Here is a 24848-nt window from a genome sequence, read left to right on the forward strand (position 1 = left end):
GAACCTTCACGATACACCGCAAAAATTAGCCCTCTTTGCTGACGATTTAACCGTCTTCCTGACTGACCCCCTAACCTCTCTTCCCCCCCTTATGGACCTCTTCAAAAATTTGTCTCCCTATCCCACTATAAACTAAATGTTACAAAAACAGAGGCATATGCCATAGGCATACCTCCTTTGGAGCTGCAACAACTACAAAGATCTTTTTCCTTTAAGTGGTCGACTAAAGGACTTAAGCACCTAGGGGTCTACCTATCCCATGATAAAGCCATAACGCTTTCCCACAACTATGACCTGCTCCACAGATCTTTAGGCCAAGCTCTAGCTTCTAATAGATATGAAGAAATATCATGGCTAGGCAGAGTTGCCGCCATTAAAATGATGCTCTTACCTAAAATAGTCTATCTTTTCCGTTCCCTGCCCATTCCAGTTCCAAAGACTACCTTATTAAATTTTCAGTCTATCTTTAACCGCTATTTCTCCAACATTGGTGTGTCCGGTCCACGGCGTCATCCTTACTTGTGGGAATATCTCTTCCCCAACAGGAAATGGCAAAGAGTCCCAGCAAAGCTGGCCATATAGTCCCTCCTAGGCTCCGCCCACCCCAGTCATTCTCTTTGCCGTTGCACAGGCAACATCTCCACGGAGATGGTTAAGAGTATGTGGTGTTTAGTTGTAGTTTTTTATTCTACTATCAAGAGTTTGTTATTTTAAAATAGTGCTGATAAGAGACCAAGGGTGGCAGCATATATCCTGCAATCCCCAGTGGAGAAGGGATGGGTAGGGGCGCCGAATAGTAGCTCCGACCACAATGCTGTCATGCTTTCACATGCCTCAGCCTGGGGGAGTAATTTTCCCCAGGCTAGGTGGCGCGATTTGGAACAAGCCTCTCTGCCGGCTTATGTTTATCTAGAGGACCTTTTGTGGGTTCCTCAGCACTGCACGGACAAACCTATTATCTCAAATCACCTTATTAAAGGTTGCTGGGAGGCATGGCTTAGATTGCAACACCACCCCTCTATCTCCCCTCACCCTTCTCCAATCCATACGGTAGCAGAACTTCTCCATGAATTACTTAATGTACACCTAGTCGCTTGGAAAAAAGTACCCCTAGTTAGAGTCACTGATTTTTATCAGAACAAGTGCCTCTTATCTCTCCCGGACCTGATCAACACGTATGAGATACCTTCTAGGCTACAATTTGACTTGGTCAGATTACGATCTATCATGAGTACATGGGGCTTCTTAGAGGGACCACCACCTGATCTCACCCCTTGGGAGATTAGATTCTTAGCTGACTAAGCCGCTTACGTATCATTACCAATTCCTCACCCACATCTCAAGACCCGTAAAAACTACTCACATTGTTTTGTGGGAGCAAGAGTGGAGACAAGAGTACACCCCTGAACAGTGGCTCCAAACCATTACAACCACAAAGGCAGCAGTTCACTGCGTTACCATGTACAAGCTTTTCTACAAGCTTTTAACCAGATGGCACTTAGTCTCCACTAAATTGCAAAAAATGTATCTTGACCATTCTCCTCTTTGCTGGAGGGGATGTGGAGAGCCGGGGACCCCCACCCACATCTGGTGGTCCTGCCCAGTGTTACGTTCCTACTGGGAGAAAACTCGCCAGCTGTGCGTTTCATTGGGCCCCCTAACCAACCAAGCACAGCTCTCTTACATCTGGACGTTGTGTCCCTTCCTAAACACCTACAGGCCCTACTAGTTTATGTTCTCATTTTTGCCAAACTCCTTATCGCAAGGAATTGGAAAAAGCCAAACCCCCCAAAATGGCAGGGGGTGGTAGATAACCTTAATTACCTTAAGCAAATGGAGGAGGGCATCTTTAGAACTAATAATCAGATCACCCAGCATTGTCTTATATGGGAGCCATGGGAGTCCCATCTACGCCTCTCATCCAGGTAACAAATATTTAAACACACACTTATTACCCACTGACTGTAGATTTAATAGTATACTTTCAGCACTCCCTCTATCCTTACCCCCTCCCCCTTTATCCTTAAGATGTACGCCCCCCCTTTTTTTTTTTGACATGCAGTTAGATGTTATTCAGGAGTCATATCCCTCAGAAGCCGCCCTACTGCTACTTTCTCCTGACACTTATATTAGTCATATTGTTCCCTACTCATATTCAGTTGATAACCCACATAGGCGCAGCCTCCGCGCTGTGCTCTGTTCTCTATACACTTCCATACTATAAGGCTAAGGAACTGACCGGAGCTTGTTGGTGCTAGTTGAGTCCCGTATTGCTTAATAGAAACCTTTTGTGATTTTTTGTTTAAACTTGATTGATACACTCTATAAAAAAAAGAAAAGAGGAAGAATACCTGTAAGCATGAGTAAGGTTCTGGACATTAGATCTCTGATTTAATATAGACAGACTATGAGATAGCTTACCCTAGGCTATATTCATTGTAGTCTTTTGAAGCTACCTTCTGCAAAGCTATATTTATGCTATCTCCTTCACCTGTATAATTCTCACAATTGTACTTGTACCTGTAGACCCTCACCATGCCTTAACTGTTCTTACTGTTGTATGTTGTATTTTCCTCAATAAAAGATTGAAAAATTAAAAAAAAAAAATTCTTGTTCTACTGGTCAGGTTAGTGAATAATGCTTGTTCTATTGGTCAGGTTAGTGTATAATGCTTGTTCTACTGGTCAGGTTAGTGACAAATTCTTGTTCTACTGGTCAGGTTAGTGGATAATGCTTGTTCTACTGGTCAGGTTAGTGAATAATGCTTGTTCTACTGGTCAGGTTAGTGAATAATGCTTGTTCTGCTGGCCAGGTTAGTGAATATTGCTTGTTCTACTGGTCAGGTTAGTGAATCATGCTTGTTCCGCTGGCCAGGTTAGTGAATAATGCTTGTTCTACTGGCCAGGTTAGTGAATAATGCTTGTTCTACTGATCAGGTTGGTGAATAATGCTTGTTCTGCTGGCCAGGTTAGTAAATATTGCTTGTTCTACTGGCCAGGTTAGTGAATAATGCTTGTTCTGCTGGCCAGGTTAGTGAATATTGCTTGTTCTACTGGTCAGGTTAGTGAATCATGCTTGTTCCGCTGGCCAGGTTAGTGAATAATGCTTGTTCTACTGGCCAGGTTAGTGAATAATGCTTGTTCTACTGGTCAGGTTGGTGAATAATGCTTCTTCTGCTGGCCAGGTTAGTAAATATTGCTTGTTCTACTGGCCAGGTTAGTGAATAATGTTTGTTCTGCTGGCCAGGTTAGTGAATAATGCTTGGTCTACTGGTCAAGTTAGTGAATAATGCTTGTTCTACTGGTCAGGTTAGTGAATAATGCTTGTTCTACTGGCCAGGTTAGTGAATAATGCTTGTTCCGCTGGTCAGTTTAGTGAATAATGTTTGTTCTGCTGGCCAGGTTAGTGAATAATGCTTGTTCTACTGGTCAGGTTAGTGAATAATGTTTGTTCTGCTGGCCAGGTTAGTGAATAATGCTTGTTCTACTGGTCAAGTTAGTGAATAATGCTTGTTCTACTGGTCAGGTTAGTGAATAATGCTTGTTCTACTGGCCAGGTTAGTGAATAATGCTTGTTCCACTGACCAGGTTACTGAATAATGCTTGTTCCGCTGGCCAGGTTAGTGAATAATGCTTGTTCCACTGACCAGGTTACCAAATAATGCTTGTTCCACTGGCCAGGTTAGTGAATAATGCGTGTTCCGCTGGCCAGGTTAGTGAATAATGCCTGTTCCGCTGGCCAGGTTAGTGAATAATGCTTGTTCCACTGGCCAGGTTACTGAATAATTATTTTTCCCCTGGCCAGGTTAGTGAATAATGCTTGTTCTGCTGGCCAGGTTAGTGAATAATGCTTCTTCCGCTGGCCAGGTTACTGAATAATGCTGGTTCCGCTGGTCAGGTTAGTGAATAATGTTTGTTCGGCTGGCCAGGTTAGTGAATAATGCTTGTTCCGCTGGTTAGGTTACTGAATAATGCTTGTTACGCTGGCCAGGTTAGTAAATAATGCTTGTTCCCCTGGCCAGGTTAGTGAATAATGCTTGTTCTGCTGGCTAGATTACTGAATAATGCTTGTTCCGCTGGCCAGGTTACTGAATAATGCTTGTTCCGCTGGCCAGGTTACTGAATAATGCTTGTTCCCCTGACCAGGTTACTGAATAATGCTTGTTCCGCTGGTCAGGTTAGTGAATAATGCTTGTTCCGGTGGCCAGGTTAGTGAATAATGCTTGTTCCCCTGGTCAGGTTAGTGAATAATGCTTGTTCCCCTGACCAGGTTACTGAATAATGCGTGTTCCGCTGGTCAGGTTAGTGAATAATGCTTGTTCCGGTGGCCAGGTTAGTGAATAATGCTTGTTCCGCTGGTCAGGTTAGTGAATAATGCTTGTTCCGGTGGCCAGGTTAGTGAATAATGCTTGTTCTGCTGGTCAGGTTAGTGAATAATGCTTGTTCTGCTGGCCAGGTTACTGAATAATGCTTGTTCCGCTGGCCAGGTTACTGAATAATGCTTGTTCTGCTGGCCAGGTTGGTGAATAATGCTTGTTCCCCTGGTCAGGTTAGTGAATAATGCTTGTTCTGCTGGTCAGGTTACTGAATAATGCTTGTTCCGCTGGCCAGGTTACTGAATAATGCTTGTTCTGCTGGCCAGGTTACTGAATAATGCTTGTTCCGCTGGTCAGGTTAGTGAATAATGCTTGTTCCGCTGGCCAGGTTAGTGAATAATGCTTGTTCCACTGGTCAGGTTAGTGAATAATGCTTGTTCCGGTGGCCAGGTTAGTGAATAATGCTTGTTCCCCTGGCCAGGTTAGTGAATAATGCTTGTTCTGCTGGCCAGGTTACTAAATAATGCTTGTTCCGCTGGCCAGGCTACTGAATAATGCTTGTTCTGCTGGCCAGGTTAGTGAATAATGCTTGTTCCGCTGGCCAGGTTACTGAATAATGCTTGTTCCGCTGGCCAGGTTACTGAATAATGCTTGTTCCGCTGGCCAGGTTACTGAATAATGCTTGTTCCGCTGGCCAGGTTACTGAATAATGCTTGTTCCGCTGGCCAGGTTACTGAATAATGCTTGTTCCGCTGGCCAGGTTACTGAATAATGCTTGTTCCGCTGGCCAGGTTACTGAATAATGCTTGTTCCGCTGGTCAGTTTACTGAATAATGCTTGTTGAAAACAGGTGTTTTTTTCTGTGCTGGATTAGACATATTTAATAATCTGGGCCATCCATTGCTAAAGGTGTGAAGACAGGAATTTTTTAAAGAATTCTTTACATATTCTGCAAATTTGGGCTATTCTTTATTATTTCCATAAAAGTATTTTTTTTTCTGCATGTTCAGTGCTTTTGCATTAAGAGTTTGCCTTTCTTCCAGTCTGTCATGTAAACAGCTGTCCCCAGTTCACTTCAAGACTGTTTTGCTGATGTTTGTGAGTGTGGATAGTTTACTTTGTAGAAAAAGGTTAATAAAGTCTGGTATATTAAAGTACTTTTACTTTTGTTTAAAATAAAGCATCAGTGCATGTAATTTAAAATTGTATTACAGTAGGTTATATGGATGAGCGCTTTCGGTTTATTTGATGCAAATTCTGTCGGCTTCATCACACAGTCTCTATTACTAACTTCCAGTGATTATATTTATGGCTTTTATTTTAATAATTAAGTTCAGGAGATTATTTTTTTTTTAGATAAACATCTTGGTTTGGCATTCATCCCACTGCTATCCTGTTCTATTCCTTTATTCAGAGCACTGATCATTTTCTGTGTGATGTTTTGGAGCCCAACAGCTGGATTTATTGAGGAAATAATTCTATATTCCAAAACTTCACTAAAGTGCCCGTCTCACCTAGTAACCATGTCTTTTCATTCAGCGCAAAACGTTTACTAGTGTCATTCTTTCTCTAGCTAATCTGTTTTAGAGTTCATCTGGATAATATTATTTGGACTAGATTTGAGACTACATTTATTAACTGAAACAATATTTTGGAAAGGTATTGCTTGAAGATTAAAAGCATAATTGCAGAAACACTTAGAAGATTATATAAATGCCTTGGCACAACTAAAGTACAATTTCCTTATTTAAGAATATCAAATATATTTAAAGTTATTTTAGCTACAATATACTAATGATTACAAATGAGCATAAAGTAAATTACATTCCTTAGGAAATAATAGTTCATCAATGTACCTTGGTGTTCCACATATGCTTGTATAGAATTTTGTTCATGCAGAATCATTACTATTTATTAATCACAGGATTCAATTAAGCCTGATGTTCATACCATGCAAATCAAAACCAGATTAGTATCATTAATGTACTGTTAGTGAAGAAAAATGGGTAATAGGAATTGAGAGTGGATACCATGATCTAATTCAATTCACAAGACACTGTTTGTTTATATTTAATTTATACAATAATCATTACTGTTATCTACTAACACCGCTTCTTTTTTAGCTAATATCTAATCATGTTTAGTTTCCGTGCTGTATCAGCTTTGCCGTTTATACTGATTGACACCTTCATGAAGCCTCCACACACTTTCTGTAGTAGTAGTTTCTTATCATTTCCTCTTAGTTTTTACACTTCAAAACCTATTTAAATAAAATTCCTCTAATTTAATTTCTGAATCCTTAAAAATAAAATCCTGCCTCCTTAAAATGTTTTTGTTTTCTAGTCTTATTCTTGAATTGTAGTTTAGAACAAATGTTCTGTAGAATGTTTCTGATAGTTCTTCCTTTGTGGTGCGTGCTGGTCCTGTATGTATATATAAGTTCTGGTGTTTATGTTTATTGTTTCTATTTTATATATCCATGAGCATGTATTGGTTGTTAATATATTTTTGTAATTTTTGTTTTCACTTTAACAATTTTGCATGTCTAAAAATATATTAAAATACATATTCTGTAATCTGGGAGCTCCAGACTATATTCAGCAATATAAATCACCATAGGGTTTGACCTTATGATAAAAAGTCCAAACTTATCAAAGAAATTTATTAAACGCAGAACACTGTTTAGAAAACAAAATAAAGCTGTGGTACATAGCTCACATCATTGAGAAAGGCAAGAGCCGAAACGCGTATGTGTTGTGAGCTATGTCCCACCGCTTTATTTTTCTAAACGGGGTTCTGCCTTTAATACATTTCTTCAATAAATTTGGACTTTTTATCATAAGGACGGACTCTATGGTGATTAATATTGTTTGGATTTGAATGGGGACTGTGGACGAGTCCGGCTTTCAAGCTTACTGCAGCTTTTACTCCCTGTGTTACACGGTTTGCATGTACCCCACCTCCCCCCCCCTACTGGATCTGGATTAAGTCCGGAGCACACCAATTGTAGTTGCTGAGTATATCCAGCTATTCATATTTTGTGTAAGCAATCTTCCTAAAGCCAACACACACACTGCCACAAATATACACAACAGGAAAACCTAAACTTTTCTATGTGGAGGTTCAATCAATAATGGTGTGATTGGCTAATGTGGCCAATGCTCACACTTATGCTAAAGATAATATCTTAAAAAAATTAATTAAAATCAGTTTTTTGTGTGCAAAATTACATATGAAATTAGCTACTGATTATGCATTTAATTTTACTGTGTATACTACTCAGATGTATTTGACATGTGTGAAACTAGATTTTAGTAACTACATGTTTTCTGCTTAGTGGTGCTGAGGGTCACACATAACACTTGGCATTCTGTATGTTGCCCTTGGGCCTTAATTTGGGGCAACTTTAATACACAATTTTTCTCTGAACATGTAAAGTTTTGCAGTCTATTATATAGGGCTCAACATATCAGTGGAAGAGGAAGGATTATACAGGAGTTTAGGAAAACAAGATTAGCTTTTACTATATATCTAACCCCAAATTATTTTGTAACATTGTGTTTTGCCTTTAATATAGAACATGTAATTTTCTATTTTTGGATAATGAATCTATATATATGTTTTTATATATATATATATATATATATATATATATATATATATATATATATATATATATATATATATATATATATATATATATATATATATTATTTTTTTAAATCTAATTTGATGTATGCTTCCTGAATTAAAAAAGCAATGAGTGGCAAAATAGTGGAGCAGATTGTGTCTTGCTTGTAAAGTCCATGTTAACTAAAGACCATACATACATGTTGCTGTGCTGTTTCTACTCCTAAATATGTGACCATCTTGGTTTTTGTTTGTTGTTTTTTTTGCAGCACGCAAACTGAAGAAGCTGGGGAATCTGAAGGCTCAGGAAGACTTGGAGGGATCTCCTGGACAAGGGGAGAGCAGCCGAGATCTGACTCCCACCATGTCCATCTCACAACTGGAGGGCTATAGCTGCCAGCCCATCTTCCTTAATGTGCTGGAGGCCATTGAGCCCATTGTGGTGTGCTCAGGACATGACAATAACCAGCCAGATTCATTCGCTCTGCTCCTTAGCAGTCTGAACGAGCTGGGAGAAAGGCAACTAGTGCATGTGGTGAAATGGGCAAAAGCATTACCAGGTGGGTACCGCCTATGGCCAAAAGTGACAGTCTTTTAAATTCAGGTGAAGGTTCTGGTTTTAGATCACCCTAATTAATATTTTCCTTTTCTACCTGAGGAAGACAGGAATGTACCTTAACCTTCTAATTGCCTTTGCCGTGAACAGTTACATAGCTCCATAGATGCGCTTGTGCTACTTTGAGCATTAAGGGAAGGTTAAAAGGGACATGCCAGTGCAAAATCACATACTCATATTTAAAGTCCCCCCTCAGAGCCGCAAGCGCTGCAGCTGCTGGGCTGAACACAGCTGGTGATTAGCGGGGTTGTGTGACTTTCACTGCTGATTGGCTTACAAGCACATATAGTTGGCGTTTCAATAGTGTACAAATTGCATGCTCTAACCAATTACAGCCTGCATTTTTTGCACTAGAATGTCCCTTTAAGTATATACTATTGGCCTTCAATACAATCCATTAATGTTTGCTGTGCGAAAATGCATGTTGAGTTCTGGTGATTTTTCTGCTCAATTTTAGTGCATTTCAATAGCCACCATTTCATTTAGTTAAAATGTCTGATTGTAAATGTAACATGACAATCAGGTTTTCTTACATTTGGAATAAGTAAACAAAACTATATGAAAAAGGTTTTTCTCTGGTTTTCAGTCATTACAATATTTTAACGCAGTTACTTTTCACGTAACTTTTTGAGTCATTTTTCAACAGTTTTTTTGAGGCCAGTTTTGGCATTTCAAATTCGACACCTCTAGGCACTTGACCTTAAAAAGGGAATTTTGGACATCTTTACAACGTTTTCACAGCTAATTGCAAACAGTCTTGCACATATGTTAAACACTCTGAAATGGCCACAGGAGATGTTCTAGAGTTGTATTAACTTACATGGTATTGATTCTTTAACGCTCCATTCATTCCTATTGGAGAGGCTGTATACAGGGAACAGAGCACACATTTACATATATTTAGGTACATACACATACGTAGATGTGTTGACAATGTGATATCCTTAAAGGGACAGTCTAGTCAAAATTAAACTTTCATGATTCAGATAGAGCAGGCAATTTTAAGCAACTTTCTTTTTTACTCCTAATATCAATTTTTCTTAGTTTTCTTTGAGGCCTACTTATCAAACCGTCAACTGTGCTGCATTCAACGGCACCAATACGCTCGCCTGACATCGCCTAACATCGCGGCCAAGGAACTTGAATACGCTCTCCTTATTTATAAAAAAAGCTGTAAAAGAGCCGCGCACCAAGTACGGGGCGATGAGCAGCGGACTGTTGTTAACTAACAGTCATCGATCTCGCTGCTATTCGGCTTTTTCACAGCTTTATTTGTATACTGTCACTAAACACCCCCACTATACTAAACTGTTTAACCCCTATCCAACTGCTCCCCGACACAGCCGCAACTCTAATAAACTTATTAACCCCTATCCCGCCGATCCCGGACCCCACCGCCACCTACATTATGTTATTAACCCCTAATCTGCCGCCCCCTACACCGCTGCCACCTATATTATGTTCTTAACCCCTAATCTGCTGCCGCCTAGACCGCAGCCACCTACATTATGTTATTAACCCCTATCCCGCCGCTCCCGGACCTCGCCGCCACCTACATTATGTTATTAACCCCTAATCTGCCGCCCCTTACACTGCCGCCACCTACATTATGTTCTTAACTCCTAATCTGCTGCCCCATACACCGCCGCCACCTACATTATGTTCTTAACCCCCTAATCTGCTGCCCCCTACACCGCCGCCACCTACATTATGTTATTAACCCCTATCCCACTGCTCCCGGAGCCCATCGCAGCTAAATAAAGTTATTAACCCATAAACTGCCAGCCCCCCACATTGCCATAAACTAAATTAACCTATTAACCCCTAAACCTAACAACCCGCTAACTGTACATTAAATATTAACTTATCCCTATCTTATAATAAATTTAAACTCACCTATAAAATTAAATTAAACTATATTAAACTACTAATTAACCTACCCTATCTATTAGACTAAAATTACATTAAACTATATTAACCCCTTAATTACCACAGCACTTTTCCATTTTCTGTCCGTTTGGGACCAAGGCTATTTTTACATTTCTGCGGTGTTTGTGTTTATCTGTAATTTTCCTCTTACTCATTTACTGTACCCACACATATTATATACTGTTTTTGTCGCCATTAAATGGACTTTCTAAAGATACCATTATTTTCATCATATCTTATAATTTACTATAAAAAAATTATATGAGGAAATAATTGAAAAAAAACACACTTTTTCTAACTTTGACCCCCAAAATCTGTTACATATCTACAACCACCAAAAAACACAGTGCTAAATAGTTTCTAAATTTTGTCCTGAGTTTAGAAATACCCAATGTTTACATGTTCTTTGCTTTTTTTGTAAGTTATAGGGCCATAAATACAAGTAGCACTTTGCTATTTCCAAACCATTATTTTTCAAAATTAGCGCTAGTTACATTAGAACACTAATATCTTTCAGGAATCTCTGAATATCCATTGACATGTATATATTTTTTTTTAGTAGACATCCCAAAGTATTCATCTAGGCCCATTTTGGTATATTTTATGCCACCATTTCACCGCCAAATGCGGTTAAATACAAAAAATCGTTCACTTATTTACTAATTTTTTCACAAACTTTTGGTTTCTCACTGAAATTATTTACAAACAGCTTGTGCAATTATGGCTTAAATGGTTGTAAATGCTTCTCTGGGATCCCCTTTGTTCAGAAATAGCAGACATATATGGCTTTGGCGTTGCTTTTTAGTAATTAGAAGGCTGCTAAATGCCACTGCGCACTACACGTGTATTATGCCCAGCAGTGACGGGGTTAATTATGGAGCATGTAGGGAGCTTTTAGGGATACTTTTAGCTTTAGTGTAGTGTAGTAGACAACCCCAAGTATTGATCTAGGCCAATTTTGGTATATTTTATGCCACCATTTCACCGCCAAATGCGATCAAATAAAAAAAAAACGTTAAATTTTTCACAATTTTAGGTTTCTCACTGAAATCATTTACAAACAGCTTGTGCAATTATGGCACAAATGGTTGTAAATGCTTCTCTGGGAAATAGCAGACATATATGGCTTTGGCGTTGCTTTTTGGTAATTAGAAGGCCGCCAAATGCCGCTGCATTTCACACGTGTATTATGGCTAGCAGTGAAGGGGTTAATTATGTAGCTTGCAGGGTTAATTTTAGCTTTAGTGTAGAGCTCATCCTCCCACCTGAAACATGAGACCCCCTGATCCCTCCCAAACAGCTCTCTTCCCTCCCCCACCCCACAATTGTCCCAGCCATCTTAAGTACTGGCAGAAACTCTGCCAGTACTAAAATAAAAGCTATACTTGGGCTTTTTTTGGGGTTTTTTTGGCATATTTACATATGCTGCTGTGTAGGATCCCCCCTTAGTCCCCAACCTCACTGATCCCCCACCAAACAGCTCTCTAACCCTCCCCCTCTGCCTTAATGGGCGCCATCTTGGGTACTGGCAGCTGTCTGCCAGTACCCAGTTTAGTAACAAATGTGCCTTTTTTTAAAAAAAAAATGCCCTTTTCTGTAGTGTAGCTTCCCCCCCCCCAAGTCCAACCCCCCACCCCTTCCAGATCCCTTAGCTGTTATTTATAATTTTAAAAACTTTTTTTTTTAGCTTTTACCAGCTTTATTTTTCTGTAGTGTAGCGGTTTCCTCCCGCTCCCGCCCCGTGCATGCGCCCGCCGCCCCCCGTGCACGCGCGCGCGCGCGCTCCCGATTGTTCCGCCCCCCTTCCCTCCACTCGGCACATCGATGGCCGCCACCCGCCTCCCAGACTTGCTCCCACCCACCAACGATACCGGCCACCGATGTCCGGTGCAGAGAGGGCCACAGAGTGGCTCTCTCTGCATCGGATGGCCAAGGGGGGTTATTGCAGGATGCCTCGATATTGAGGCATCACTGCAATAACCGGAAAGCAGCTGGAAGCGAGCATGATCGCTTCCAGCTGCTTTCCAGACCAAGGACGTACGCCACACGTCCTCGGTCATTAACTGTATTTTTTTTGAGGACGTGTGGCGTACGTCCTTGGTCATTAAGGGGTTAAACTATTAATTAATCTATCCTAACTATTATACTAAATAACATAAAACTACAAATTAAAATAACTATATTATATATTTAAACACCTAACCCTACTCAAATAATTTAAATATACACTAAAAAATTACTAAGTTACAAAAAACTAACAACTAAGTTACAAAAATAACAAACACTAAGTTACAAAAAAATAAAGACTGTTACAAAAAATAAAAAATAAATTATCAAAGATTTAAACTAATTACACCTAATTTAAGAGCCCTATGAAAATAAAAAGCCCCCCAAAATAAAAAAAACCCTAGCTTACAATAAACTACAAATAGCCCTTAAAAGGGCCTTTTGCAGGGCATTGCCCCAAATAAATCAGCTCTTTTACCTGTAAATAAAAAATACAAACACCCCCCAACAGTAAAACCCACCACCCACACAACCAACCCCCCAAATAAAAACCTAACTAAAAAAACCTAAGCTCCCCATTACCCTGAAAAGGGCATTTGGATGAGCATTGCCCTTAAAAGGGCATTTAGCTCTATTGCAGCCCAAACCCCTATCTAAAAATAAAACCCAACCAATAAACCCTTAAAAAATCCTAACACTAACCCCTGAAGATCCACTTACAGTTTTGAAGATCCAACATCCATCCTCCAAGAAGCCTGCAGAAGTCTTCATCCAAGCGGCCAAAGTCTTCATCCAAGCCCGCAGAAGTCTTCACCCAGACGGCATCTTCTATCTTCATCCATCCGTCGTGGAGCGGCTCCATCTTCAAGACATCCGACATGGAGCATCCTCTTCCATCGACGTCTTCTTGAACAATGAATGTTCCTTTAAATGACGTCATCCAAGATGACGTCCCTTAGATTCCGATTGGCTGATAGAATAGAATTCTATCAGCCAATCGGAATTAAGGTTGAAAAAATCCTATTGGCTGTTGCAATCAGCCAATAGGATTGAGCTTTCATCCTATTGGCTGATCCAATCAGCCAATAGGATTGAGCTCACATTCTGATTTCTTTAGGGCAATGCACCACAAAAAGGCCCTTTTAAGGGCTATTTGTAGTTTATTGTAGGTTAGGGTTTTTTTATTTTGGGGGGCTTCTTTATTTTCATAGGGCCCTTAGATTAGGTGTAATTAGTTTAAATCTTTGATAATTTCTTTTTTATTTTGTGTAACTTAGTGTTTATTTTTTTGTAACTTAGTGTTTGTTATTTTTTGTAACTTAGTTGTTGGTTTTTTGTAACTTAGTAATTTTTAATTGTAGAATTAAATTATTTGAGTAGGGTTAGGTTTTTAAATATATAATATAGTTAATTTAATTTGTAGCTTAATGTAATTTTAGTATAACAGGGTAGATTAATTATTAGTTTAATATAGTTTAATGTAATTTTAGTATAACAGTTAGGGTAGATTAATTATTAGTTTAATATAGTTTAATGTAATTTTAGTATAACAGTTAGGGTAGATTAATTAATAGTTTAAGATAGTTTAATGTAATTTTAGTATAACAGGGTAGGTTAATTATTAGTTTAATATAGTTTAATGTAATTTTAGTATAATAGTTAGGGTAGGTTAGTTAATAGTTTAATATAGTTTAATTTAAATCTAAAGGTAAGTTTAAATTTATTATAAAATAGGGATGAGTTAATATTTAATATAAAGTTAGCGGGTTGTTAGGTTTAGGGGTTAATAGCGTCATTTAGTTTATGGGGATGTGGGGGGCTGGTGGTTTAGGGGTTAATAGGTTTAGTAAGTGCTAGTGATTTATTTAGTTGCGGTGGGCTCCGGGAGCAGCGGGATAGGGGTTAATAACTTTATGTAGGTGGCAGCGGTGTCGGGAGCGGCAGATTAAGGGTTAATAACATAATGTAGGTGGCCCGTTGTCGGGCGGCAGATTAGGGGTTAATAAGTATAATGTAGGTGGTGGTGGTGTAGGGGGCATAAGATATGGGGTGTTTAGACTCGGGGTACATGTTAGGGTGTTAGGTGTAGACATAAATTTTATTCTCCCATAGGAATCAGTAGGATATTGGGCAGCAGCGAACATAGCTTTTGCTGCTTTCAGACTCCCATTGATTCCTATGGCATTGGATTGAAAAGCAGGTACGCTGGGCCGGAATAGTGGCGAGTGTACCTGTTAGATATTTGTTAACTAGCAAAAGTAGTCAGATAGTGCCGAATTTGCATTCGGAACATCTGTAGTGATGTAAGCATCGATCTGTGTCGGACTGAGACCGCCGGATCGTATGTTACGTCACAAATTTCTACTTTTGCCAGTCTGTAGGCTTTGATAAATAAGGGGAATCAGGCTCACCACAATTACGCTGCAGAATTCCAGCGTATTTGCGATTGACAGCTTAATAAATAGGCCTCTTGGTGTCTTTATTTGAAAAAACAAGAATGTAAGCTTAGGAGCTGGACAATTTTTGGTTCAGAACCTGGGTAGCACTAGCTGATTGGTGTCTAAATGTAGCTAACAGATGCTGAACCACAAATGGGCTTGCTCCTAAACCACAAATGGGCTTGGTAATAAAGATACCAAGAGAAAGAAGACAAATTGATAATAGGAGTAAATTAGAAAGTTGCTTAAAATTGCATGCTCTATCTGAATCATGAAAATTTAATTTTGACTAGACTATCCCTTTAACAGCTATAGGGATCTGCAGAAAAAGTTATTTCAGGGAACCAATATCTACAAATGTTTTTGTTTTGTTTTTTTTTTTCATTTTTAGTATTTGACTGTAAGTCACACTGTCACTGTTTTGATTGTCACTAACAGTACTGGTGTCTTTTAAAGGAGAACACTTAGTTGTGACTTTCATAGTTATCTATTTTAATACGTTTCCATCCGCACCACTTCTAACTCATCTAAATTCATCTTTTAGTTTGTCAGGATGGGCAGACTGTGCACTATTTTTCTTTCGCAATATGACTGCTTTGCAACTTTGATAAGCATCGTTTTAAATAATATTTATTTTTGTTGTTTGTTAAACCACCGTTACCATTTTGTCGTGAACGGAAAACAAAATGGTGACTACGAGTTTCTATGCAAAGGATTTAAAATATTTTTTTTTAAAGGATAAAAAAAATAAATTATATTGTAAAATGTGTCTCCCGTTGCTTTGCAACATTGTATACTACTAAGAGCCCCATAAACAAGATTGTGTCTTTGTGAACAGCTTTTTATAGAGACAAGCCTGAAAAGTGCTTGCACCTGCATTACTGAACTCACGGTCACAAATACTTGTGCCAGTTTACAAGTTTAGTAATGATAACATTTGCTGAGGCCATTTAGAGACAGATGTGTGGCAAGGTTACACTTGTAAAGTCTGTGTTGTGCCCTTCTAATCCTCAAAAATAGAAACCCCATAATTGTTTTCAATTAAATATTTTCTGTTACAATCTCAAATTGTTTCATGCCCCTATAATTAAGATTAAAGTCATTTTTAAAGAGAAGCATTGTTTAGAGACCTGCATAAATCTATTTTGTTTGGCACCAATATTTACCTTTCTGTATTTCTAATGAAATAATCATTGCTCTTCAGTGTAGACTATTTGCTTTGTCAAGTAAAAGAATCGACATTCTACAACCAAATTGCTTTTATCCGTGACCTATAAGGTCAGTGTATTTTTTTCACTAGTTGTTGGCCCATGTGTTCTCCGTTAATCATTCCACTGTGTTTGTGCTGTCACTTTTTTATTCTGACAGTTTACAATTCAAAAAACAGCATGAGCTTAGGCAAGTTTTGTAGCTTTTGAAATTGTACACACATTTTATATCATTCTTTATTCATTTATTTTTTTTACAGCACGTTTAATCAAAATCAATAGGGTAAAACATAAAATTTAATAAGATACTATTGCAGTAAAAGCTTTATCATCTCAAGGGATGGCTTATCTGGATTTCTATTAAAAAAACTGGTGCATAACATAAAAGGAATAAAATATAAAAATGATCACGGAAATTAAATCCGATTAAAGGAAGCAGGAGAGTTTTATGGGAACAAAATTAAGTTGACTTTGTTAATAGTGATACAATTTAAGGGCACAATATATATAAATAAATATAAACACACACATATTATATATATATATATATATATATATATATATATATATATATATATATATATATATATATATATATATGCACACAAAATAATTAAAGGGACATTAAACCCAATTTTTTTTCTTTCATGATTCAGATAGAGAATACCATTTTAAACAACTTTCTAATTTATTTCTATTATCTAATTTGCTTCATTCTCTTGATATTCTTTCCTGGAAAGCATATCTAGATATGCTCGGTAGCTTCTTATTGGTGGCTGCACATAGATGCCTCATGTGATTGGCTCACCTATGTGCATTGCTATTTATTTAACAAAGGATATCTAAAGATTGCAGCAAATGAGATAATAGAAGTAAATTGGAATGTTGTTTAAAATTGTATTCTCCGTCTGAATCATGAAAGAAAAATTTGTGGTTTAGTGGCCCTTTAAGGGTGCATTTTCAAGTTTTTTTTTAATAACTTAATTGGAATTCTAATTCTGGCTTCTTGGAATTTGTTTGGGTGGCTTCATAGTATCATGGGTTGCTTCGAAGCTTCATATAAATCTCAATCACTAGTTTCAAGAGACTGGGCTAGAGATTGGGCTAGATTCCAAGAAGTTCACAAGTACCCAAAGGGCTCCTTGCACCTATCTTTTCCAGCATTTTTCGGGCGTTCCTGCAACTAACATGTCACAATTACATGAGATACACAATACATCAAACAAGAACCACTAGCAACTCGTTAAAACAGCAGTTGCAGCAATTATAGCCGCAGTGCTTGTTAAATATTGGCTGGTAAAGTTAACTTACTGGATAGAATGAACGGTGACTCCATGCTCTGGCAATGGATTTTCTAGGGTCATTCTTAAGGCATCGCCAGGATTTTTCATCTCAGCGTAAATGTAAAAAAACTTGATTGTCCTTATGAACTTTCTGGTCTCACGGACGTGTCTCACTATTTTAAAGCTGACAAAGTTGCCTTGTTTTTATTTTGCTTTTATTTCTCATTAAGTTTTTTCTTAAGTTTGACCGTATGTTAGAGTAGCCTGTTTTCTATGGGGTTTTTTGTTTTTGTTTCCTCTAATATTTTGAAGGCTTTTTTATGTCAGTATCCTACACAGCTTGTTCTATGCGCTGAGAAATGGTTACAAGAAAGATGTGCCCCACTGATTATAATGGACTCGCAAGTCACTGCTCTGATTAGGGGTTCTAACAAATCTTTATCAGCTCACCAATTTTTTAATTGCAAAGTTGGGTTAAGTTTTTACACTAAGATATTAGATTAACAGACAGACTTTCTTGTTTCAATTGTGCAAACGGTATAAATATTTTTTACCTGCAGAAATGTTTGATAAATGATGTTTAAATTAAAACTAAAACAATACTTTTAATGAATTGCCATGTTAATATATATATATATATATACCTGTATATACAGTGTGTGTGTGTATATATATATATATATATATATACACACAGTCTCCTTGTAGGTGAGTAGATCTCAGGAATTTTCATATTTCATTGAGAAATCTGGTTTGAATATATATATATATATATATATATATATATATATATATATATATATATATATATATATATATATATATATATATATATATATATATATATATATATATTAAAGATATATTACCTCAATATTATCATTTTTTTCCTAATGCATTAAAGGGATATGAAACCCAAAATGTTTCTTTTGTGATTCAGACAGAGCATACAATTTTAAAAACATTTCCAATTTACTTCTAATATCAAATTTGCTTCTTTCTCATGATATTCTGTGTTGAAGAGATACCCAGGTAGGCATTGTGCGCACTACAAGGCAGGAAATAGTTGTCTTGTGAATGGGTAACATTCTTTCAAAACTGCTGCCATAGAGTGCTTCATAAATGGGCTGGCTCCTAAGCTTATGTCCCTGTTTTTCAACAAAAGATACCAAGAGAACAAAATAAATAAAATTTGCTTATAAAAGTAAATCAGAAAGTTGTTTAAAACTGTGTTCTGTCTGAATCAGGAAATCAACATTTTAATATCCCTTTAAATTCTGTGGGAGGCTGTAGAAAATTTCTCTGTTTAGCGTTTCGACTTGAATAGAAATTAACATTTATTCATTAAAATATAAAGTTCTTCCAAGCTATTCATTTTAGTGATTTTGCTGTACAGAACTTGTAGACCGTGTCATAGAAAATAAATAAATCATAACTGGTAATCAGGTCAAGAGAAGCTTTATATTAAAGAGTTAACATATTAAATGAACTGATTGGTGCAGTACCTGGAGATCAGATTAGGATAGTGCAAGTTATAGTTAGCTATAGAAGTGGTTTTGTAATGTAAAGCTTTCCTATTTTTGTATTTACATCCTGCCCTCTATTTTCTTCTTCTAAAGGTTTCCGTAACCTACATGTAAATGACCAAATGACTGTTATACAGTACTCTTGGATGGGACTCATGATCTTTGCCATGGGCTGGAGATCCTTCAAAAATGTCAACTCTCGGATGCTCTATTTTGCTCCAGACTTGGTCTTCAATGAGTAAGTCAATATGAAATGTACCCATGTGAGAATTAGACGGTGTCATTTTAAACTAAATGTATATAATTAAATGTACCTATATTGACCTAGATTACTATTGAAGCGCTATAGATAGAGCAGGGTGCGCTATCAATATCGCTGGAGCGTTCTAGGATTAACGCACAATTTTGTTTTAAGATAAAATATTAAAGAATATCAAGTGCTACCAATATCCCTTTACAAAGCCCTATACTTTTAATGGGTAATGCAGCCACGCTAAATAACACTCATATTACAAATTGAAAGTTAACAGCGCTAATTCAGTTAGCATGACTTGAGACCTGAAGTAAAGTGTTAGGGCTAGAAAAAAAGTATCACAAAACAGGATTTAAAAGAGATAAGGTATATGTCAAGGTTTTTGACTGGGAAGATCTCAATGGTGTGTGTGTGTATATATATATATATATATAATTATATATATATATATATCCAAGAAAAATTGCACTCACTGGATTTGAAACAAAAAGTTTTACTGGTGTGACGGTTCGGGATATTCCCACCCTGAAACGTCACACTTTTGACGGATTTTGTTTCAAATCCAGTGAGTGCAATTTTTCTATGATATATACTACTATTTATTTACACCCTGGTTCCTGATTTTATATATATATATATATATATATATATATATATATATATATATATATATATATATATATATATATATATATATATATATATATATATGTGTGTGTGTGTGTGTGTATATATACACTGACTGACCACTTTATTAGGTACACCTGTTCAATTGCTTTGTAAAACAAATTGCTAATCAGCCATTCACATGGCAGCAACTCAATGGATTTAGGCATCTAGACGTGGTGAAGACGACTTGCTGAAGTTCAAACCGAGCATCAGAATGGGGAAGAAAGGGGATTTAAATGACTTTGAACGTGGCATGGTTGTTGGTGCCAGACAGGCTGGTCTGAGTATTTAAAAAAACTGCTGATCTACTGGGATTTTCACGCGCAACCATCTCTAGGGTTTACAGAGAATGGTCCGAAAAAGAGAAAATATCCTGTGAGCAGTAGTTGTGTGGACGAAGATGCCTTGTTGATGTCAGAGGTCAGAGGAGAATGGGCAGACTGGTTTGAGATGATAGAAAGGCAACAGTAACTTAAATAACCACTTGTTACAACCAAGGTATGCAGAATACCATCTCTGAATGCACAACACGTCGAACTTTGAAGCAGATGGGCTACAGCAGCAGAAGACCATACCAGGTGCCACTCTTGTCAGCTAAGAACAGGAAACTGAGGCTACAATTTGCACAGGCTTACCAAAATTGGACAATAGGAGATTGAAAAAACATTGCCTGGTCTGATGAGTCTCGATTTCAGCTGCAACATTCAGATGGTAGGGTCAGAATTTGGCGTAAACAACATGAAAGCATGAATCCATCCTGCCTTTTATCAATGGCTCAGGCTGGTGGTGGAGGTGTAATGGTGTGGGGAATATTTTCTTGGCACACTTTGGGCCCCTTAGTACCAATTGAGCATTGTTTAAATGCCACGGCCTACCTGAGTATTGTTGCTAACCATGTCCATCCCTTTATGACTACAGTGTACCCATATTCTGATGGCTACTTCCAGCAGGATAATGCACCATGTCACAAAGCTCAAATCATCTCAAACTGGTTTCTTGAACATGACAATGAGTTCATTGTACTCCAATGACCTCCACAGTTACCAGATCCCAATCCAATAGAGCACCTTTGGGATGTGGTGGAACGGGAAATTCGCATCATGGATGTGCAGCCAACAAATCTGCAGCAACTGTGTGATGCTATCATGTCAATATGGACCAAAATGTCTGAGGAATGTTTCTAACACCTTGTTGAATCTATGACACGAAGAATTAAGGCCTAATAAAGTGGCCAGTGAGTGTGTATATATATATATATATATATATGTGTGTATATATATATACTGTGTATATATATATATATATATATATATATATATATATATTGAAATATATGTGTGTGTGTGTGTGTGTGTTTACATGTGTATATAAGTGTTTATATATTCCCACTTTTGAGTCCTTCCTAGTCAAACACCTTGATATAAAAAATATTCCATTTTAAACAAAGTGATTTTGCTTTTTTAATAGAAATTCAAATACCTTTGTTCTTCACTTAGAAGAAAATGTTCTTTTTAATTGTAAATATTTATATATATTCATATAGATAGATAGATAGATAGATAGATAGATAGATAGATAGATAGATAGATAGATAGATAGATAGATAGATAGATAGATAGATTTTAAACACACACACATATATAAGTGAAGCAAGTGAAGAGCAAAGGTATTTGATTAATTTCTTAAGCCGCTTTAGTGCAATTTTCCTAGCAGACTTTTAGATTAGCTTGCAAACGAAAGCCAGAAGAGGCTTTTGTAGCGTGCCCCATAGAAGTCTTTGATGAAAGGAAGTTAATGCGTCCACGCTAAGTGCATTCCAGATGTTAGTGCACTTGAGTCTTTCGCTTGTGTGCTTTTTACTTTAAACTTATAATACGAGAGCAAGAATTGGAGATCTATTGATTTAACATGAGCGTAGTTAGTGCTCAATAGTGCTAATATTTTTGCGCTCCACTTGTAATTTAGGCCATTTTGTTTTTAGTATCAATAGACTGTACTATCTTTTACATTTTTAGCTTTTTTAATATGTTGATTCACTAAATACCATTTCAGTCTGGAAAGCAACTTGTATTTGCAACCAGCATATCTATTATTGACATTTAAAGGGACATTAAACTGCTTGGCACAACTACTTTACTTTGGTTACTACTCACCATACTATTGTTTTCCTCTTGTTCTTGCAGCTCTCTTTAAAGCTATTCTCTTATTTTAACCCTTTATAAGTGCTGGTTAGTGAAACTCTGCATCTTCACACTGGGGACCGCCATCTTGGAATTTAAGTATACTCACACACTGTGATAGAAAGCAGTGTGCATTCACACAGATCTGTGATATTGTTGTCTTTTTGACAAGCATTACTGTGCACCTCAGTTAGAGCGCACAATACCGAGCTTGAGTTTGTACATTTTTGCAGCAGCTGTATTTCTCTATATTATCCCTTAGAGATTTTTTATATTTCTGATGTAACTTTTAAACTGTGTTAAAAAAATCTAGAAATATGTAAAGCTTCTGCGTTCAGTTGTGTAAAATAATCCAAAGTGCACGGTACAGCTGTTGAAAAGTCAGCAACATCACTGATCTGTGAAAAATGCAACACTTCTATTACATGATGTGACAATGCGAGAGCTACAAGATGGCTGCCCTCAGTATAAGGCTGCAGAGCTTTGCCAACTGTCTTCTGTAATGGATTAAAACAAGAGAAAGACTGCAGGTACAGAAGGAAAAACGCTAGCATGGTAAGTAGTAACCAGGTTACTGAGGTTTTACCCAAGAGTTTAACATCCCTTTAATAGACTTTGTCTTATCATGCAAATGCCTTGTAATTTCACCAGATTTACCATAATTACCATTTAGCATCAGCCGAGCTCTGCTACATATTCTCATCTCTTTATAGAAACAATTTAATTATAGAAACAACTTAGAGAGTATTCTTCCAAAGTTCTTTCCAGTACAGAAAGTCAAACTGTGGAATTCCATTCCAAAAAAGATGTTAATAAAAGGTTGGTTTGTGTTGTTACACAATATTCTGTCACATACCATATCAAATGTATGAAATCAATTTGCATTTATTTGTTGCGCTCCTTAAAAGTTTTTTTTCCCAGTATGAAACTATATTTAGTAGAAGTTTCTTTCTTTCCTTTTGATCAGCACTAACAAAATGTGAATCAGAGGACATGTATTAAGGTTGAACTTGATGTACTATTTTCAACATAGACTGGTGTTTGATATTATTGCCCAATCTCTCCACATGACAAAAAATTGTGAATTGTTGCCTGGGGAAGAAACTGTTTAGAAAACAATGGCACTTACAAGATCATTTAAAAAAAAAAAGAAAAGAACAATAAATATCTGTAGAACTGACCAACTTCAAATAGCATGGATTTAATGTGTAATCTCTCCCTCTCTCACTGTTTAAATTGGATTTGAAGCTGATACTGCAGTATTGGTTTTGCATGCTCCGCTAATTGTCACTGGTTGATAGGACAATTGCCCCATGCTTTAGTGGTGAAGTTCTTCAGTAGCTATGACAACAAAGCATTGATTTTTTCAGGACAAGAGCAAACGTTTATATATATATATTGATATAAATAAAATACATTTTAAAATTAAACTAAAAGGTTGACTGCAATATTCCTTTAAGATTAGTTGGGTTGGTCTAACTTCTGATTCTTAAAAAAATAATGTTAGGGCATAACTTTCATTGCACTGGGTATTGTTTTCATTATATTCATGAATACAGAGGCACCTCCGAAAAACCATTCAGTGTGCTCCAGAGATATGAGAAAAATAAATAATTAGTAATAGCAGCAGCCAGCAAGCAAAAGAACACCAGGAGTCTGCAGGCACTTACCACTAATTCAAGAGGCAGCCAAACAATTGTATAGGCCGCTGTGTCCCACCTCCCACTGTGAATATCTCTAGAGCGTCCCTGAAAACCCATTTCTAGACATTTTTTTAAAGCCTTTAAAACATTTTTCTGTGCATTGTTTTGTGGCACTTGTCATTAGCTTGATGTAAGTGTAGGAAAGTGCTCGCAAGTTAGAGCTGGCAGCAAATAAAGAGAAACTTGTTGCAGAGGTACAAGACAGGAGCAGTCCTGGGCCAAAACAAATCAACGTAGTGTTTTCAACTCTTTGTCATTCAGCAGCTCCATACAGGAGAAAGGAGTCACTGTTAAACTGAATGAAAGCAGATGCTATACAATCACTATACATTAAATCCCTTTTTACAGGCTCTTGCTCTCGCCATTTTGTAAAATGTTTCTTGTACAGTACGAAGCAATTTATTTTTATTCAACACTTTTGAGCAATCTCCATCCCGTAATACCATCCCCATAATGGTTAATATAAAGGGACTGTCCAGAAATGAATTTGTGTATTATACAGGATATTTTATATATATATTACTTTCCCCCCCCCCCCCCTGTACTTACTAATACAAGTTTTATGCTTGAGGAGTTGGGCCTTATTCACCTATAGAGTTGCAGAGGTTATACTTATCAGCCAGTGAAATCCATGTTTGTGCATAACATCTATTATAAGCATTTTCTGCTTATTTCAATAGAAAAAGTAAAGTCAAAATGAAACATTCCTATTCAAATAGAACATGCGATTGTGAACATCTTTCTAATTTAGTTCTATTCTCAGATTTGCTTTGTTCTCTTGGAATTCTTTGTTGATGGCTAAACCTAGGTAGGCTGACAAGAGCTCAGGAGAGTGCTCATGTCTATAGTAGTCTATGGCAGCAGTGTTTGTAACTATGTAAACACTGGTACTAGATGGTGAAAGACACGGTCACGCTCCTGTTTTGCACCAGGACCCTCTGCTGCACAGGATAAAAGGACTCCTGACAGCAATGTGAGATACATTTTACAATGATCACATTTATATAATGTAGAAATAGATTGTATGTCCTTGATTTAAGTATAAAATGAAAGTACTGAAATTTATTTGAATACAGAATTTGTTAGTGAAC

At 37.2% G+C, this 24848-nt stretch overlaps 1 protein-coding gene across 1 annotated transcript in view; it reads left to right on the forward strand.

Annotated features, from left to right (window-relative positions):
- The window catches only part of AR (androgen receptor), a 483459-nt gene that overhangs the window by 425923 nt on the left and 32688 nt on the right, over window positions 1–24848 (forward strand). Inside the window, exons 4-5 of the mRNA XM_053699025.1 lie at window positions 8215–8505; window positions 19046–19190. Of these exons, the coding sequence (XP_053555000.1) occupies window positions 8215–8505; window positions 19046–19190 (436 nt within the window). The remainder of the gene's footprint in view (window positions 1–8214; window positions 8506–19045; window positions 19191–24848) is intronic.

The sequence above is a fragment of the Bombina bombina genome, chromosome 1 (genome assembly GCF_027579735.1).
Source record: "Bombina bombina isolate aBomBom1 chromosome 1, aBomBom1.pri, whole genome shotgun sequence".
NCBI lineage: Eukaryota > Metazoa > Chordata > Amphibia > Anura > Bombinatoridae > Bombina > Bombina bombina.